The sequence below is a fragment of the Bubalus bubalis genome, chromosome 1, assembly GCF_019923935.1.
Source record: "Bubalus bubalis isolate 160015118507 breed Murrah chromosome 1, NDDB_SH_1, whole genome shotgun sequence".
Lineage (NCBI taxonomy): Eukaryota > Metazoa > Chordata > Mammalia > Artiodactyla > Bovidae > Bubalus > Bubalus bubalis.
The window spans coordinates 174,000,478-174,019,393 of NC_059157.1; the positions used below are offsets into that span (position 1 = coordinate 174,000,478).

At 46.7% G+C, this 18,916-nt stretch overlaps 1 protein-coding gene across 2 annotated transcripts in view; it reads right to left on the bottom strand.

Moving 5' to 3' along the window:
* CLSTN2 (calsyntenin 2) overlaps positions 1-16,653 on the bottom strand; it is a 731,303-nt gene extending 714,650 nt beyond the window's left edge. The window contains exon 1 of one of the 2 annotated variants that reach the window (XM_044946560.2): positions 13,614-16,653. In XM_044946560.2, the coding sequence (XP_044802495.2) occupies positions 13,614-13,719 (106 nt within the window). In that variant the 5' untranslated portion in view covers positions 13,720-16,653. The remainder of the gene's footprint in view (positions 1-13,613) is intronic. The other variant, XM_006061606.4, reaches the window with a different exon arrangement.
* Between the last annotated feature and the right edge of the window lie 2,263 nt (positions 16,654-18,916).

An 18,916-nucleotide genomic window follows, 5' to 3' on the forward strand; every position in this document is an offset into this window, starting at 1 on the left:
CAATAAAGCAGAAATAGATGTTTTCCTGGATCTCTCTTGCTTTTTCGATGATCCAGCGGATGTTGGCCATTTGATCTCTGGTTCCTCTGCCATTTATAAAACTAGCTTGAACATCTGGAAGCTCACAGCTCACATTTTGCTGAAGCCTGGCTTGGAGAATTTTGAGCATTACTTTACTAGCATGTGAGATGACTGCAATTGTGCAGTAGTTTGAACATTCTTTGGTATTATCTTTCTTTGGGATTGGAATGAAAACTGACCTGTGCTAGACCCTAAACCTCTGCGGACACAGGATGAGGGTGTCACAGACCCTGACTTCAAGGATCAGGCAGTTTAGGAGCAAGCAGGTAGGCAAGCTGCTAAGTGCCACAGTGAAAGTACATATGGGAGCTATGCAATGGAGGCGGTGGTGGGGAGTGGTAAGAAGACCCTCCGGGACAGCCCAGGGATGCATCCTAGAGGAGGCACCAGGCTGCCAGGCAAGGCAGAAGCAGATAGAGTAGGGTGTGTGCACTGACAGAGGCACAAGAAGGCCCAGGAGGCAGGGAACTGAGTTCCTTCCTTGGGTCAGGCTGAAGCATAAGGAGAAGATTCACTCATCCACTTCCTTAGGCACTCTGCTAGAAGCTGGGCCCTGTGCACATAAGCACACCTTCTAGTCCAGGAACAGGTGGGCACCACTAAAGAAAGGCCTTCTGGGATAAGCCAAGGAAAGTAGGGCTTTGCAAGTGGCACTAGTGGTAAAGAATCTGTCTGCCAATGCAGGAGACACAAGAGATACAAACTCAGTCCCTGGGTAGGAAAGATTCCCCTGGAGGAAAAAAATGGCTACCCAGTCCAGTATTCTTGCCTGGAGAATCTCATGGACAGAGGAGCCATGTCCATGGGGTCGCACAGAGTCAGAGATGACTGAACATCTGAGTGCACACAAGGAATAGACATTATCCTGAAATTGATGGTGACACAGAGGAATTCTGACCTGGAGGTGATGAACTGGGTGTGACAAGGGCTGCAGAGAATTGGATTAAAGAGGAATCAGTCTACGAGCTGGAGGGATAGAGAAGTACAGTCAGGCCAGGAGAATCCAAATTACCAAGTGCTCTCTGAGCAGTGACGCCCTGCCTCCCCACCACCCCCCAGCCTCACCCTCCGTCCTGAGCTGACTGCAGTAGAAAGAGTCAGGGGTATAGATGGTGCCTGTCACAAGAAGCAAGGACCAGAGGGAAAAAAAACAGTCCAGGGCACTGAAGAACACATGGAGAACAACAGACGGAGAAGGATCAAGGTGCTACAGACTGCTGAGTGAGGTGTGCTGGCCGCTGCTCAGGAGATACCCTGCCCTGCCTTTCAGCAGATGCAATCAAGCTAGAGAACTAGGTTGAGTCCTTGCAGCTAATGGAGGGGAGACACTGGGCTGGATGACCATATTCAGGCAGTGCTTCTGTGGTTGAGTCTGAGCACCCCATCTGCACACCTGAGGCTCTTGCATTTCAATGGACGTTGACTTCCTCCCTTGCCTCTTGGGGTACCTACTTAAGTGTTCAGGTGGGTTGGCTAGGGATTAGCAGGGCTTGAATTTCCCAGAAATCAAGGTTGCCTTAGTTCTGGGGAGAAAGGATATTCAAGTGCAAGTTTTCACCCACAGCCATGGAAACCACACACACTAAACACCATGGTGTCTCCATGCCAGGACCTAAGAGTGAAAAGCCATCAAGACCCAGTAGAGCTGACAGTCAGCATGGGCAGGAGCCCAGATTTTTAAGGATCTGTAGCCGCTACTGCCAGCTTTTGGATGACATAAGGTGGGTCAAATAGACTCATCCCTGTAGGGCTTCCACAATTTGAGCACAGGAGCTAAATTGCTCTAAAACAGTTTGAGTGCCATGACAGAGACCCATCTGTCTCACACGTCCCCCACAGCCTCCAGGCAGCCTGCCATGCTGTCCCAAATGCCACCAGTGTGCAAATGCTTAACCCTAGGGGTGGAGCTGTGTTCCCTCTTTCTAAATGCACACATCACCAAGTGAGATCATACATCATGTTCCATTACCTTAGTTGACAGGAAAGTCAGAATGTTTCTTCTCTGATAAGATGATGTAAATAGAGCATTAGGGCATCAGGTCTAGGAGACTTGAGACAGGAGCAGTGGCACCTCCAAATTCCCTCTATCAGGGCCCATTTGGTTGGGAGTATGAACAGGTGACTTGTTTTGAAGCTGTGACTGCATATTGAGCCCTCTGTCTTTAGTAAGATTAGATGGTTCTGATCCACAGAAGTAGCCAAGTCTTCTAAAGATACTGCTATTAACATTTCCCATGGGTCTGAGAAAACAGACTGTAAGATTAGGAGGAAGATGATTCTCATTAATATTGGTGGTATTTTAAGCAGTGGCTTCCAGGGAGCAGCCAAACCTTACCTCCAAAAGCAGTCCTTGGTCCTCCAAGGTCTTGAAGAGAGAGATCCCGGTGGAAACCGGAGAGCAGGAAGAGATATCTCAGAAGGGAAAACGGTGGATGAGAAGGGTGCTGAAGGTGACCCAACAATTCCATCAGCCCTCCCCTTCTCCCTCATAGGCTCTGAGACAAGAGGTGGGATGCATCTGAAAACAAAACTCCAGGAAAACATCTTCAAGCAAAGATTCTTGGCTAGTGTCTGACTTGAATTTCTCCACGAACAAGGGCTGGAATTTAAGTACTAGCAGATGGGTAGAGGGGAGGCGGGGGGCTCTTCAAGAAGAAAATATTTTATTCATAATCTCTAGTCAAAAGAGGAATCAGTTCAATCCAGTTCAGTCACAGAGGAATAGACCGCTAAAAAGACTTAAATGTCATTTTAAAATTAATACACAAGAAACAACCATCTTGATAATTCTGATGATGGTGCAATAAAGCCAAAATCATTGGTTTGCTTTTGGGAAAAAAAAATAGCCAATAAAAAGAAAGTGAAATCTAGGTCTTGAATGTAAAATTCTTTTTAACTCTATAAATCTCTGATTAGCCTCCTTCCCTGTTCCAAATGACAACATACGCTCCCACAAACAAACAAAAATACACAAAAAATACACAAGAAGGGAAGAAATGAAGATGAAAGAAGGAAGAAAGGAAAGTAGGAAGGAATGAAAGAAGGAAACTTAATACAATAAACTGCAAACTCAATATCTTTTCTCATTGCCTAACATTTCTGTGAATTTCCTGAGTGATGGCTTGTCTTCTAACTCTTGGCTGAGAGTCCTGATTCTTAATCCCTCCCATAAAGGGTATGGAAGAGAGAATTTCGAGCATTTTGCAGCAGATAAGTGTGCCAAGAAGTGCTGGCAGAGCACTATGAACTGAGATTCTAGGACTGGGTGGGTTCTGTCCTTGCGTGAGGACCAGAGTATGTTAACTCCAGAAACACAGAGAAGCAGTGGCACACTCCAACACTGTTCTCCCACATTCTTTGTGACATCTAACCATTAGTGATACATTCCTTTGAATTAACATTATCCTTGGTAGGTCTGGAACCACTAGCTCCAGGGCAGGCTGTGGTTATCTGAAACACACTGCCTTTCCAAGGGTTTGTGGAACAGAGTGAAAATCTGTCCCTAGGAGAGCACTTGCAGGTTGGAGAACTCAGAAGCGGAAAGAGTTGGAAAAACAAACATTCAGAACCACAAACCACCAAACACATCCAAACACACAGTCAGTCAAGTTAAGGAAATGCATACAGAGTCTCCTCCCCGATTCCTTTTTTTTTTTTTTGACATGGACCATTTTTAAAGTCTTTATTGAATTTGTTATAACATTGCTTCTGTTTTATGTTTTGGTTTTTTGACGGCAAGGCGTGTAGGATCTTAACTCCCCAGCCAGGGATCAAACTGAATCCCCTGCATTGGAAGGTGAAGTCTTCACCACTAGACCACCAGGTAAGTCCCTCCCCTGATTCATCATAAGTGTTTATACTATGCCCTGCTCCCTCTCCCCTTTGTGCAATCTCCATGGTCCCATAAGAGAGGGACAGAGCAAGTGACAAGCTGCTACAGAGACCCCAGTCCTCACTCAGCAAACTTTCCTTGAAAAGCAGCCTTTTAACTGGATGGCTAGGGACTCCTCTTGTCTCACACTCTCACTCTCTACCCCAGCAGGTAAAAGGACAGCAATCTTGGCCCCCAACCTGACAGGTCTGAGTAGAGATCCCAAATGAAGAGTCTGGGTCCATTCCCATCCACCTGACCCTCCTTTTTTCTTCTCCTGATCACCTCCCAAGGTTTTGTTCACCAGCCTGTCCTCAGCAATCAGACGGTCAAAGGCAGAATGAAAAGGAGGAGCTGCAAGGGCCCAGGGCAAGATGACCTTGATGCCCCAATGGGCCACTAACTTCCCATTACCCACACCCACTTGAGGCTGCCCTGTCCACACCCAAAGCTGGGCTGCCTTCTGTGAAATAGGCAGAAGCTTCCTCAGAGCACCTAGCCTGAGCATCAGGCAGAAGCATCTCTGGCTTCAGGTGTGGATTGGCATGCTAAGTGTTTCCTGACAGCCCTAGAGAGCCTGAATACCTAGCCATGTTCTCAAGCTACACAAGTCTAGCGCCAACTGTACTGATGCAGAGGAAATCACAAATAATGCACTTTAAGGCCAGAACTCCAATATTTTTGAAGGGTTTCCTTTCTCCTCCTTTCCAACTTTGATATACATACTTACTTAACAAGGGTCTGGGGAGGGTTAATTGAATTAATATATGTAAAGTGCTCGGGGTTTGAAGAGAATATGCAATATAAATGGAAGTGTCACTAAAAAGGTTAATCTAATTTACATCTAACACTTTCAGTTCATGGTGTTAATGAACTATATCCTTTTAGAGAGTGATTAATTTATAGAAATGTGATTATTTTTCCTAATGCTCTATATGGGTCAGCTTCTTCTCTTACTGTATCTAACTTTATAGGAGAATTCAGCATTTTATAAATTAAAATAGTAAATCATATACCCCTATAATGGTTATATTTCATTAATTACAAGGAGACATGCATTAGATTAACATTTATCTGTTTTAATTAATTTGCTGCAATGCAGTTATCCATGCAAATTGGAAAACCACACATCAACTTGACATCATATTAACAGTTTTGACTGGTTCTACCCTGAAAATTTATGGGCCTGCAACTGCTGCATAACCACGGTGACCACCCGCTGTGCACCATATGCAGACTAAACACAAAAGAACAAGAGCCTTAACGCTAAATGCAGACTTCTGAAAATATCATTAATTGAACTGATAAGACAGTATAAAGGCGGAAAGATGTAGGGCTTTGTTCGAGGGGAGTTTGAGCCCTGAAGTCTCACAGGCAGTTTCTTAAATCTGATCACCTTATTTGCTTAGACACTTTATCCTTCCAAAGGGCATTCAGAGCCCTTAGCAAGTGGATACTCAGAACTTTCTTGAGCAGAGGAGGGAGAAGCCATGGTGTCCTTTTGGCACAGGAAGAAGCAGATATCAGAGGGGCTGCGTGATGTGTCCTGACCCTCACACTGACCAGTGAATCCAAGTCAGGAGACTGGGAGAAAATGCCTTTCCTACCTTCTCCATGATGATTTCCTTGTCGCACTTACTTGGAAGACTGCAGATTTGTTTAACTCTATAATACAACAGACAGCATGGAAATGCAAAGTGGCAGAAGTCACCAAAAATGATGTGTTGTGGGCTTTTTTAAACAGCAGAATTTAAGTTAAATTTCAGCCAATTAAGCATTTTTAGAAGCAATGAGAGTAGTGTTCACAGGCTTTCTCAGTGAGAATTCCAACAGCATCTGCCACACCTGATTCCCTCACGCATCTTGGTGTGCTTAGAGTTCTCCTGATTCATCTGTAGAACAGAGTGTTTTCAGTACCATGTGTAAAACAGCTAGTGGGAAGCCACTCTATATATAGTACAGGGAGCTCAGCTCAGTGCTCTATGATGACCTAGAGGGCTGGGATGAACATATTCTACGATGTTCATTTACCAGTGTGTAAAATGAGTACTTGTGAAAAAGACAACTGATATGTGTAAAATCCAGCCATGACAGCCGAAGAAAGGGTGGCTTTAGGAGCAGTCAGGTTACCTGCTACTCCATCTACACCATCTCTCCCACCCTTGCCACACTCACCTCCTCATTCTACCGAGTCCAGGCTTCAAGTATAACTAATACACTTGAAAATGTCTGTGGTAGCTTTCTTTGACCCTGGCTATTAAAAAAAAAAAAAAAAGGAGTCAGAGGAGGGCCACGATTAACCCAAATGGACGACTGCTGGGAGGCCTTCCTGGCCCAAGAGACCCGGCCAATGGACCACGCAATGCAGACAGCTGCCTTCTCTGCTTGAGGCCAAGCATGATGGGGGTGGGTGGGGAGGATGGAGGAAGGCCTCCAGCTGCCCGGGTGAGAAGACAGAGGCTATGTTTACTCTTGATGGGAAGTCAATCAGAGAGTGAGGCTTCCAGAAAAACAATTCTTTCAGCAATTTTGTAGTGAAACCCAAATGCCCTTGGACTGTGAGGAGATGCCTTCCAGGGCAGCAGAGCCTCTCTGGCCCCACTCAGAGCTTCCCTCAGACTGAAGACACATCACATTGCTAGGTATGCTCATGTGACATGGGAAGTCCATGTCTGCCACACTGTTCTGGATTTACATCTCAGCCCCAAGACACTAAGCTGCAGGACCATGGGCAAGTTACTTCCCTTCTCTGAGTCTCAGTTTTCTCCTCTGTAAATACAGGATAGTAATTCGAACTACATAATCCGTGGATCAATCCAACTGAGGTTAAGATCAAACCAACTGTCACATGCAAAGTGCTTAAAATAGTGCTTGGCACAGGGTATGCATTCAATAAACATGCATTCCTTTATTAGCTCTGTAATCTCTGTGCAGAAATATATTTTTCCATGGCTGGGCTCCCTCCTTACTCCTGCCCATGCACCAACATGGGCATTCTTTCTTTGCATCTACATGTCCTACCCCCCAACCCCATCTTCTTACAAATGCCTACTCATCCATTAAGACCTCTTATCTTTCCTAGTTTCTCCTATCCTTGCCAACTTCTGTCTTTCCTGAAAGACTTTTTCAAGGTCTTTCATGCACAGTCTGACCTCTCCCTAGAAGCTATAGAGTTCTTCAAAAGTTTGTGTCATGTGTGATGTTTGCCCTAGACAGAGTGTGAGCTCTCTGACATCTGAAACTTGCTTTATCTTTTTGTTCCCCTCACAGAATAACAGGAGACTGAGAAATGGCTAGCTATTGGCTGATATGGCTAAAAATGGGCCCCAGTTCATGTTTGGGTTGGTCTCACTCTCCCAGGCATTCTCCTCTGATCACTGCCCTCTTCTGCCTTCTGCCTATTGCTCCCTGATGGAATGGTATGGATGAATGTCAGTGTTCTCCCAAAATTCACCTGTTGAAACCCTTCCCCTCAATGTGATGACATTAGGAGACAGGGTCTTTGGGAGATCCTCTCCTTAAAACCCAAATCCTAGCATACTAGGATTAGAAGAGGTCTTGAGGGTGGGGCCCTCATGAATGGGATTAGTGCCCTTATAAGAGTCATGAGAAAACTTGCTTCCTTTCTCTGCATTCCACACATCAGACACAATGAGAAGTTGGCAGTTTGCAACCCAGAAAAGAACTTTCACCAGAACCCAATCATGCCAGCACCCTGATCTTGGACTTCCTTCCTTCAGAACCATAGAAATCAATTTCTGTTGTTTATAAGCCACCCAATCTATTGTATTTTTTTTTTTTACAGGAGCTCCAGCTGACTAAGATAGCAAACTTCTGTCCTATTCAGTGCCTGTGTCTTCAGTTCAGCATGCTTCCCCCCACTCAGTCTTCTCATGATCCATCCACAAACCCACCATTCCAATTTCCACAGGCTCCAATTAGTAGTGGGCTAAATAATAAATTATAAAATAATAATCTGTCTCAAACTGTCATTTGGTTATCATGGCTTCAGTTACCCCTTTCTACATAAACATGCGTCATCACAGAAATCGTCAATGTCTTAAACAAACAAAAGAATGCTTCTTTGTTTCCTGGGACAGCAAGGCTGGGAGGAAAATATTCACTGGTCAGGGGACTTCTCTTAACAACCCAATTCACACCAGAGACCAGAATCCCATACCTTCAGCACCAGCATTGAGAGATGTTTATTTAGATAACATACGTTGCTGAGTCCTTCCTCAGAGCTCACCCTGCATTAAGTGCCAGGGCTTTAGAGATTAATGAGATGAGATATGGGTCCCAGCCTCAAAGGCATTCATAGAGTAGTATTTTCACAATTCAAGTCAAATGTCTCTGTGTACATGTATTTATATATCACTATAACCACATATACGGAGAGAGACAGAAAAAACAGAGTTTGAATGGAGGGAAGATATGAACAAAGCTACTGAACTGCCAAGAGGTCAGTCAGAAGGGGAGAATCTCAGATGCTAGAACCCAGTGTCTAAATGATCAGAAATTATAGTCACCATATATTTAATTTTGTTTACATGCCATGAACTGCACTAAGTGATTTCTAAACACTATCCTGCCAACTACTTGGCAAGGCAGATCTTTGTATCCCCATTTTATAGATAAAGAAACTGAGGTTCAAAGGGATTAACTGATTTGCCCAAGATTATCTAACTGGGAAGCGGTAGGGCCAGGATTAGAACCCAGGTTTCTCTGGTTACTAAGCCCAAATTTTCCTTCCTAGAGGACAGGAGAAAAACAAAAATATCCAAAATGTCTGTGAAACAATACCATTGCAACTGCAAACAGGTGGCTTCACTAAGCCAATCACTGCTGATTGTTCAGCTGATATTCCAGAGGCCAGGCAGAAGGATAACCTTGGAGATGCAGGGAGAATCAGGATGTGATTCCAGCTCGGGGGCTTACAGGGTGGTGATGGACCAGACTAGGAGCACAGGTACTCCAGAGGGAGAGCCGCAGACTGGGGGACCAGTCAGGGGAGGCTCCCAGGGGAGACCATGTCCAGCCCTGGCCATGTCTTGAGTCACAGAAGGAATCAGGATGAGGAAGGTGACCTTACAGCCCAAAGACATAGTCCAAAGGGCCCAGGGCAGGCATGAGCCCATCCTGGCCCAAGAACCACAGGTACTCTGGGATGAGTGCAGGTCAGCACGTGCCCTCTGATGCGCTGCTGGGGAAACTACTGTCACATCGCTAGAAGTCACATGCTACTTTCCCAGAGATGATACAGGACAATTCGCCATAAAAATCCCACACCACTTTCACCCCTGTAGGAGGTTCTGCATGTGCACTTTTGAATAGACAGGGATGGTTTTTGAATCTGTGAGAGGGAGGGTGAGGCTGCTGCTCGAAGCAGGTTTCTATGGTTAAGAACAAGGCCCACTCCCTTCACCTCTTGACAGGCCCCTCAAGACAACAGCCTTGGACTCTCCTGCTGTTAGCAGGACCATAGGGCTCCTGGGGATCTCAGAGATACAGTCAGCTTCCTCATGGCCACCAGATCTGCCTTTAAACCCAAAGGGGAGAACACGTGATGAATAGTCAGGGGGCCCTGGGTGTAATGAGCCTTCTCATTCTCACCCCGGTGTCACAACCTTCACTGGTAGTCCTGGCAAGTCATTTGCCCTCTTTCAGACTTAGTTTCTTCTCTGTGAAGTGGGCTACCAACATCAGCCCTGCATGGCTTATAAATATGAGAGACAGTCCAGGTAGAGATTAGCAGGGTGCCTGTTACGCTAAGGAGAGGTTCCACAAACTGCAATTAGTACAATTATACAACTCTTACTACAATTCTGCTCTGTCCTCTCCCCTCCTTACTACCAAATGCTGCACTTGCAAGCCCCTTCCCACCCCCATCTCCCTTGTCTGCATGCCCATCATATGGTACTACGCTTGGTACCAACTCAGCCGGCTGTTATTCTCTTAAAGTTTCCACATAAAAATCTTGTCTCTTCAACCAGATCAAAGCTCTCAAAGCTAGGCAGTAGTGAGATGGGAATGGGGGTGGTCTTCTTATATTTTTAAGAACCCTCCAAAGCACTGAGCCAGGCTCTGGAAACATAGGCAGACACAACATCAGTTATTGCTGCTGCTACTGGTAAGTCACTTCAGTCGTGTCTGACTCTGTGCGACTCCAAGGACTGCAGCCCAGCAGGCTTCTCCGTCCATGGGATTCTCCAGGCAAGAACACTGGAGTGGGTTGCCATTTCCTTCTCCAATGCATGGAAGTGGAAAGTGAAAGTGAAGTCGCTCAGTCGTGTCTGACTCTTAGCAACCCCATGGACTGCAGCCCACCAGGCTCCTCCATCCATGGGATTTTCCGGGCAACAGTACTGGAGTGGGGTGCCATTGCCTTTTCCAACATCAGTTATTACTGATGGTCTATACTCAAGTATGGGTTTCCCTGGTAGCTCAGCTTGTAAAGAATCTTCCTGTAATGCAGGAGACCCTGGTTCGATTCCTGAGTTGGGAAGATCACCTGGACAAGGGATAGGCTACCCTCTCCAGAATTCTTAGGATTCCCTGGTGACTCAGATGGTAAAGAATCCACATGAAATGCAGGAAAACCCTGGGTTAGGAAGATCCCCTGGAGGAGGGCATGGCAACACACTCCAGTATTCTTGGAGAATGAAAAATAGCCTTCTATTTTTTTGAGAATCCCCATGGACAGAGGAGACTGGTGGGCTGCAGTCCATGGGGTCACAGAGTCAGACACAACTCAGCAACTAAGCAAAGCACATACTCAGGTATTGTTCTGAACAATCAATGCCTGGATCTTGAGAACTGAAAAGGGTTTGTATACCAGGCTCATGAGACCTGAGATCACTGATATATCACCAAATTTGACACATATCTTAAGATGTTTATTGTATTGTCTTTTTTTCCTGGATAAGATATGTCTTTATCTGCCCCAAAGGTTCCTTGGGTCCACAATGCCCTCTCAGCTTTGCATAGGATCTGGTTATTTCAAGGCGTCCTGGAAGTATTTTCCCATTTTGAATAGCCAAGATACAGAAGAGAAAAAGGAAGGGGTTATAATAACTCCCTGGCCACTGTATTATTTCTGAAGTTGGGAATACGTTTGCACTGAAATTGCAGAGATCCTGCAAAAACGGTTCCCAGGGCTTAGCTGCTCGATTTGCTACAGGCAAGAAGCAAGAAATACAAAGGCAGAACCCGCTGTGTGCCTCAAACACAACATCATACAAGAGCCCACGCCAGGAAGATGTGCTTCCAGACAGTTGTTCAGATGGTGTATTCAAGTCTGCCAGGAAGCCTGACACGGCATTCCCAATCTTCCTCTACACATGAATTCGGAACTGTATGGGAAAAGAAGGGTATTTTTCATTCAATCTTCTTCGCATGCCTCCCTGACTTTTCTCCTCTTTAGTAATACGGGAATAATAACAACATGAACGTTAAAAACTGCAATGTCAGTGGCAGGATGCATCATATACAAAGCATAACCTTCAGTGTCTCAAACATTCTTCAGAGATGATTTGAAATTTGGAAACATAAAATGAACGTACATTGTAATAAGGAAAGTCAGCCCTGTACTTCCCAACTGAAGTGTCATAGTAAATGTCTCTGTTTTGATCAAGTATTACACATTTGTCTTTAAAAAAAAAAAAAAAAAAATGCAGCTAACAACGCCCTTTGCAGCCCCCCAGTGGTAGGAAAGAGAAAGAAGGAAGACGGAGGATTCAGAAAGCAACTCGCACTCAGCAGACCAATCAACTTTTTACTCCAGAAAGACAAATGGCTTGTTTTCAGCACGAAATGAATATGTTCTAAGTGAGGAAGATGAAAAGTGTTGGTTAAAATGCACATAATTATTCATATGAGCGTGAATCATTGAGAGCCTGGATTTTTTTTTTCTTTTCTTTTCAATCCTTCTCTTTTATCTGTACCGTTTTCCATTCTAACCTGGGAACCCCGCAATGCATTAGCATACCAGGTCTTCTTCTCAAACAAGTTTTCCCTTCTTTCTTCACTTGCTGTGAGCCCCCCTGTTTGCAGACATCTGCTCATACATACACAATTTGCTCTGCTACAAAGTGACGAAAAAATTCAATAGATATCACTCGCCTGTTTAACAAAGTTTTTATATTGGGGAAGGAGAGCAAAAGCTTTGGAACTTCATTAATTCCGTTTTCACAAAAACAACAGTCTCTCGAGGTGATGGGCGGCTTCTTTACACATTCCTTTACCTTTGCCACATGTTTGAGAAATCTTCATCCGTTTTCCGCTGTCTTCCGCCAAAAGAAACTACTTCTCAAGGATGGGGGTGGGGGGATGGGATGAAAAGAAATAGGATGCCTGCTTATAAAATCATGTCACCAAAAACCATGTCACCACAAAACTAAAAGGTTACAGGATGAACAGAAACTCTACTATCCTCAATTGTATCAGTCTCAAGTTGCGAGAGAGGCATTTCCGAGGTTCTCAGGAGTCGAACTGTCTGCCTCGTACTCTCCCCACCCTCCAAGGGTAATTAAAGACAGAAAATATTCCCTCCTGAGCCAAGTGGAAGCTACAGTGCAAAGCCAGCTTGCAAATCAGATTGCCTCTAATAGGGCGTCTCTCTATCTTCTGGAGCAAACTCCTCCTTCCCCTGACAATGGCCAATGACCACGATCCTCCCGGAGCTGGTTAACGGGCAAATTTGACCACAACTATTAAACCAAGCGCACGCTCTCCCAGTTAAAGCACAGAGAATCAACAAGTTAGCATAAAGCTGGGCGCCCCAGCCCAGAACTGCCTCTCCGGCGCCCACCGCCGCCCACCCCTCGCTCTGCTCCTCCCTTGCCTCTCCCACCAACGTCCAGCAAGCACGTGACCTTCCGTTTTCAGTTCACCCTCTGGTCGCCCCCACCCCAGCGCTCCTCCCCGCACTCCAAGGCAGCAAATCCCGCGGTTCGCCAGCCTACAGCCTCTCGACCTCGCCAGGCGTTCGCCCGGATCGTGCTTCCTCCGAGGCGCGAGGACCCGAGAGGTCAAAACTCCAAGCGAACCAGAATAGTGGGGAGGGAGGTCACCAGGTTCTGCGCTCGGGTGCCGAAGCACAGTCGCAGAGGCTGTGGGGAACATCACATCCCGCACTTCTCCTGGACCCCGAGGGCGCGCATTCCCAGGGGAGCCAGAGGCCAGCCAAGGGGAGCCTTCTCTGGAGCCCACAAGTTTCCACCCCATCCCCGAGCTGGGAGACGAGCCCTGCTCTCTCATTAGAGGCGCCGTCGCTGATTTCTCCTTCTGGGCTGAAGCAGACAACTGCGTCTCCGCGTCGCACCAGCGCCCTGCTCGAGCCGTCCCCCGGCCGGAGCCCGCGACTCAGACAGTACGCCCCCACCCCGGGGCAGACAGCCCCGAAACTTATCCCGACTCCCCAGACCTCGCCTTCCCCAGGGTCCCTAGGCCCCGCCCAGGGGTTGGGTCGGCGTCCGCAGGTGAAATCTATCTAGTCCACGGCGCAGGGCGCTCACTTCGGGCAACCTGGGCGCACGGGCACCGGGAAGCTGCGGCAAGGAAGGGTGTGCAAATCCAGCGTGAGCCCGGGTGCCCGCTGCTTACACTCTCAAGCCCGCCCTGCTTCCCTCCTCGAAGACGAAGAAAGTTCCCCAGCACCCACCTTTAGCCGCGAGGAGGCGGCGCCGCCCGCTGTCCCCGCCGCCGCTGCCGCTCCCCACGCCCAGCGCCAGCAGGAGCGGCACCCAGCACAGCCTTCCAGTCAGCATCCTCGCCGCCGCCGCCGCCGCCTCAGAGCTGCCGCCGCCGCCTATTGCCCGCACCGACTCTCCCCTCCCGGTCCGTGCTGGGCCGCGGGCCGCCTCGCCCTGCCGCTGGGTGCGCTTCGGGAGCCGCCGCGCTCGGTCTCCGGTGTCCACCGCCGCTCCGCTCGCCCGCCGGCAGCAGCCGCGCTCACTGGCACGGACCTGGAGCGGCTCCGGCGCTCACCCCGGGACGGCCCGTGACGTCACGGACGGGGGGAGGTGGCTCCTGCATATTCATGAGGCGCGGACAACGGCAGCGGCCGTGAGCTCGCGGCTCCGCGGCCCCGGACCCCAACTTCGCCCGCCGTCCTCGAGCTCTCGGGGCGCTCCAGCTCCAGTTTTCCAGTTCCAGGCAGGACTCGGCTCCCAGAGGGCCGGGTGGGCGGCTGCGGGGAGCCCTCTGGCCGCGCACCCTTCTCGCTGCGGCTCGCAAATAACTGCCTAAAGGGATGACTGGCTCCCTCAGAAGTGGTTCCCGGGAGTTTGAGCGTCGCCCGCGGGGACTCAGGGCGCCGGGCCCCGCCACGCCCTTGAAGCTGACATCCGCTCCAAGAGAAGCGGGGGTGTTGCTGCCAGTCCTGCCCGTGGCTGGGACTCTGGACGTTCCATGCCGCCTGGTCTGGGGAGGGCGCCCGGCCCACGCTAGAGTTGGAGAGCGCGAGTGCTGCGAGCGCTGGTCGGAGTTGCGGAGCCGTGTGCATCACCGCGGACCGGAAGGGCAGTGGCCGGAGTCCGCACCATCTTGGAGATGCAGGGACAGCCAAGGCTCCCGGAGGCTGATGGACCAGATCACAGAAGGCAGACTTGGGGCGCTGGGCCTGCCGAGGCTACAGTGGGACAGAAACTTCGCTGCAGTATGGTGCCCAGGCAAGAAGTTACCACCTTTCTGTTTCACTGCACGTATCTTAAGACCTGGCTACCTGACGTCATGCTTGTAATTGTCAGTTCCCAGAGTGCAAGGGCCATGCACTCCTGACGACCCTCCCCAACCCCAGGCCACAGAGGTTTCAAAGAGGTGCTCCATAAACACTAATTAATGGCTCACAATAAATCCTTGACCGTATTCGCATACATGTGTGCAGTGCCAATATCACACACAAGTCAGGGTTCAAATAAGGACGTAGAGAAATCCAGAGAGAACCAAAAGTTATTTATTCATTGATTCATCCCTTTTACTGAGCACCTAGACAGGTAATGTCACCCTGCCACTGGACACTAAATTAGACATTAGTCCATCCAAAGACCCAGGAGAGTTGTCTGTCCTCTCTTTAAAGTCTTTATTCCTGTGAGAAGCCAAAAAAGGCAGTAAAAGGCAATTACAGTGCTTTGTGGTAGGCACATTCTTTATGTTGCTAGATATGAGCCTATACAAATCAATTAACAAAATGTATATGCTGCAACGGTGTCTAAACAGCATCCTATAATTAATAACTGTAGTTTGGAGTACTCAACAAAGCCATAAAATCCATTAACAGCCCTCCTGCTGTTCAGTCACTCTGCACCCAGCCTGGCAGCTCACCCAGAGCTACTGCCATTGTGCAGGTGGACTCTTCTGCATTTCCAGGCACTGAGAGGTGCTTGGAGTGCAGCCATGAATCACATTGGCTACAGAAAGCCTCAACCCAGGAAGGGTGCTTCACCTGCACATCTCCTTTAACCTGCACAACCCACGTCTGTGTTACTCTCCTTTCATACAGGAGTAAATGGAGCAAACTTCCTTGTCCAAGGTCAAAGGGCTAAAAAATCCCTCAGGCCCACACTAGGTTCTTGCCCTTTCCAGACTTGGTGTCGGAATCCAGAAAGAATGTCGTGCAGAAGAAGGAAAAGTTGACCCAAGCAAAATCAGGGAGGCCAGCAAATAGAGGAAGAATATAGACGTGTCTCATTTTCTTCCATTTATGCTACACCCAGGGCTTCCCAGGTTGGCTCAGTGGTAAAGAATCCGCCTGCTGGTGCAGGAGACGCCAGTTCTATCCCTGGGTGGGGAAGATCTCCTGGAGAAGAGAATGGCAAACAACTCCAGTATTCTTGCCTGGGAAATCTCATGTTCAGAGGAGCCTAGCAGGCTACAGTCTGTGGGGTCACAAAAGAGTCTGACACAACTTAGCGACTAAACAACTTCATGCTCCATCCAATTATATATCTGCCTCCCCTTCATTTTCTAATAAATAAACTTACTTTACTGACCTACTGTCATTCTATTGAGTTTTTTAAAACCAGTTGGCTAGTTCCCAAAATTTTGCATGGACTTTCAAATCAGACCAAATAATGAAAAAGAAGGGAACATACAGTTGATGGGGAAGCATCCTCAAACCCATGCAGCAGATCACCAGAAAGAACACAGCAGAGAAAGATACCAGGAGGTAGGCCAGTTGCTAACAACATTGCTAACCTCTATTTCCTCCTCTACAAATAGGGGGGATAATTTATGCCTGTTGTAAAAACTCAAGTGCGCTAATGGCCCCTGTTTGTTTATACCCCCCTGGATTCATTCCCTTTGGATATATTATCCACATGATTTGCTTTGGCCAGTAAGACAGCAGCCACGCATGTTTTCTATTCCTCTTCCAGGTCAACCAAGAGGTGACCTGCTGGAGGGTGAGACCACACAGAGTGGAGCTGAGCTATCCATCCAGCCACGGTCATCCTAGACTAGTCAGCACCAACTGACCCACAAGCTGAATGCAGACAACATGAGCAAGCCCAGCCAATCCTGACCCACATCAGAGCTGCCCAACCGACTTATGAAAAGTAATCAGTGGTTGCATTCAGCCACTACGTTTTGGGGTGGTTGATTAAGGAGCATTTCCCTTGTGGCTTAACTGGTAAAGAATCCACCTGCAATGTGGGAGACCTGTGTTCAATCCCTGGATTGGTAAGATACCCTGGAGAAAGGAAAGGCTACCCACTCCAGTATTCTGGCCTGGAGAATTCCATGGACTGTATAGTCCATGGGTCTCAAAGAGTCAGACACAACTGAGTGACTTTCACTTTCACACCTACTTCATAAGTAGGTCATTACAAGAAGTAAATGAGAAAATATATGTAGAACTCTTAGTGTGTTGACTACGTGTTGGCACATACTCAACATTCAATAATTGTAAAAATGTCTCCATTTCATCCTTACTTCCCAAGTCTCTGAAATGCCAGTCATAAACCTGAGTTATGTCTTTTGCAAGAAAGGCACCAACAACCTGGCATGGAGGGGATGAAAGTGAGTAAGTTCAGCCTTGGAAATTCTCAGGCCACAAGAGCCTTGAGTCCACATCATCTGTATGGAGCACAGCTATGCCCTCTGCCTGTGCTAGGCCACTGCAGATACAAAAAGTGGATAATATAACCCAACAGTTAATATGTTCCAGTTCACTCTGTGCCAGGCTTTGCAATAGGGGTTTTGCATCCCATACTTAATTTAATCCTTTCAACAACAGGTGTTATTTTCCTGCTTTGTTCTGACCAGTTTACTGTCTAAGAAAGTTTGAGTAATTTATCTACACTAACTTAATTGTGCAGGATATGAATTAATGTCTGCCTAATAGAAATTCTTTCTCTCACACATTATCATTTTGAGAGAAGCATGTAGGATAAGTAAGCAACAAAAAGTAATTTCACAGACTCACAAACATAGAGAACAGACTTGTGTCCCAAGGGGGAGGGAAGGATTGGGAGTTTAGGGTTAGTAGATGCAAAATATTATATGTAGAATGGATAAACAACAAGGTCCTACTCTATAGCACAAAGAACTATATTCAATATCCTGTGATAAGCCATAATAGAAAAGATTATGATTAACCATATATGAAAAATATATATATATATATATATCTGAATCACTTTGCTGTACAGCAGAAATTAACACATTGTAAATCAACTATACATCAATAAAATAAAAAAAATTTTTAAGGTAGTTTCAAATCAGAAGAGGTAGCTTCAGGAATTCAGCTTTTAAAAAGATCTTTATCCACCATCATTTCTGAATATTAAACAATTATTTAAATAACCAATTGAAACCAAAGTAGTGATACAAATCTCTGAATTTGTTGAGGCTGCCCCCTTTATTCTTGACTAGCTATTGTGGCGTGTTCTTTTACAGATCTTGCTCAAAAATGGTAAGCAGATGATGTAAGGCTTTGTTCACTTTAAGCTTCAAGCCCAGGGCCCCACCTGGCAAAGTGGTATTGAATCTCAGGCAATTTATTTGGGTCAATAGTTTTTAATAAATAAATAACTCTACTGTTTCAGAAAATAGAATCTAACGGGAACAGGCCTAACATAAACACAGCCATTGCCTCTCATTTTCACCAGGGTCATTAATGCTTTGCCCAATTAAGTACCAAAACACAGCCCCTGAATAATTTAAACTGGATGATTGAGGAAAATAAATTATACCAGCTTATGGAAACTTATTTTTAAAAAGAAAATTAAACTGCGGCTTTCTACATGACCTAAATTGAATTTAACTAAAAATACTTAACTTTAAAAGAAAGGTCAAAAACCTGATTCTTAAAGAACTGGAGTCATTTATTGCTCCCCTCCCCCATCTTGGCAGGCAAGGCTAAGTCTTCATGACCCACAAGCAACTGGACATGTTACCAAATTTTCAACATCTCTCAGATGCTTTAGTGCTCCTGCAGACGCTGCCTCTGCCAAAGGAGCTTTTTAAAGTTTACGCATTTATCTTCAAGAGAAAGTGAGACAAGCTTGTTCACGACCAAATCCAGTTCATGTTCAACATTGTTTAGACATGAATGTTCTATGCTTGGCGAGGCAGAGTGCCTGACTGAAAACAAAGATGTCATTGATTATACCAAGGAATTATTCCAGCACACTCTCTTATACTTTCCTTGGACCTTTATACCCTGCGGTGTTAAAAAAAAAAAAAAGCCAGAAAATTCAATGACTTCTCCCATTGACAGATGGATCTATCTTTTCTCTCCTTGAACCTGAACAGGCTTGCGACTGCTTCCTCAGATAGAATTTGGCAGAAGCGATGCTCTGTGACTTCCCAGACTAGATCATAAGGGCAGTGAAGCTTCTGCCTTATTCACTGGGATGCTCACTTTTGGAACCTAGAGTCTCCATTGGCAAAGTCCAATGACCTGAGGCTGCCAGCCATGTTGTGAAGGTACCAGGCCACGTGAGGAGGCCACGTGCAAGTGCA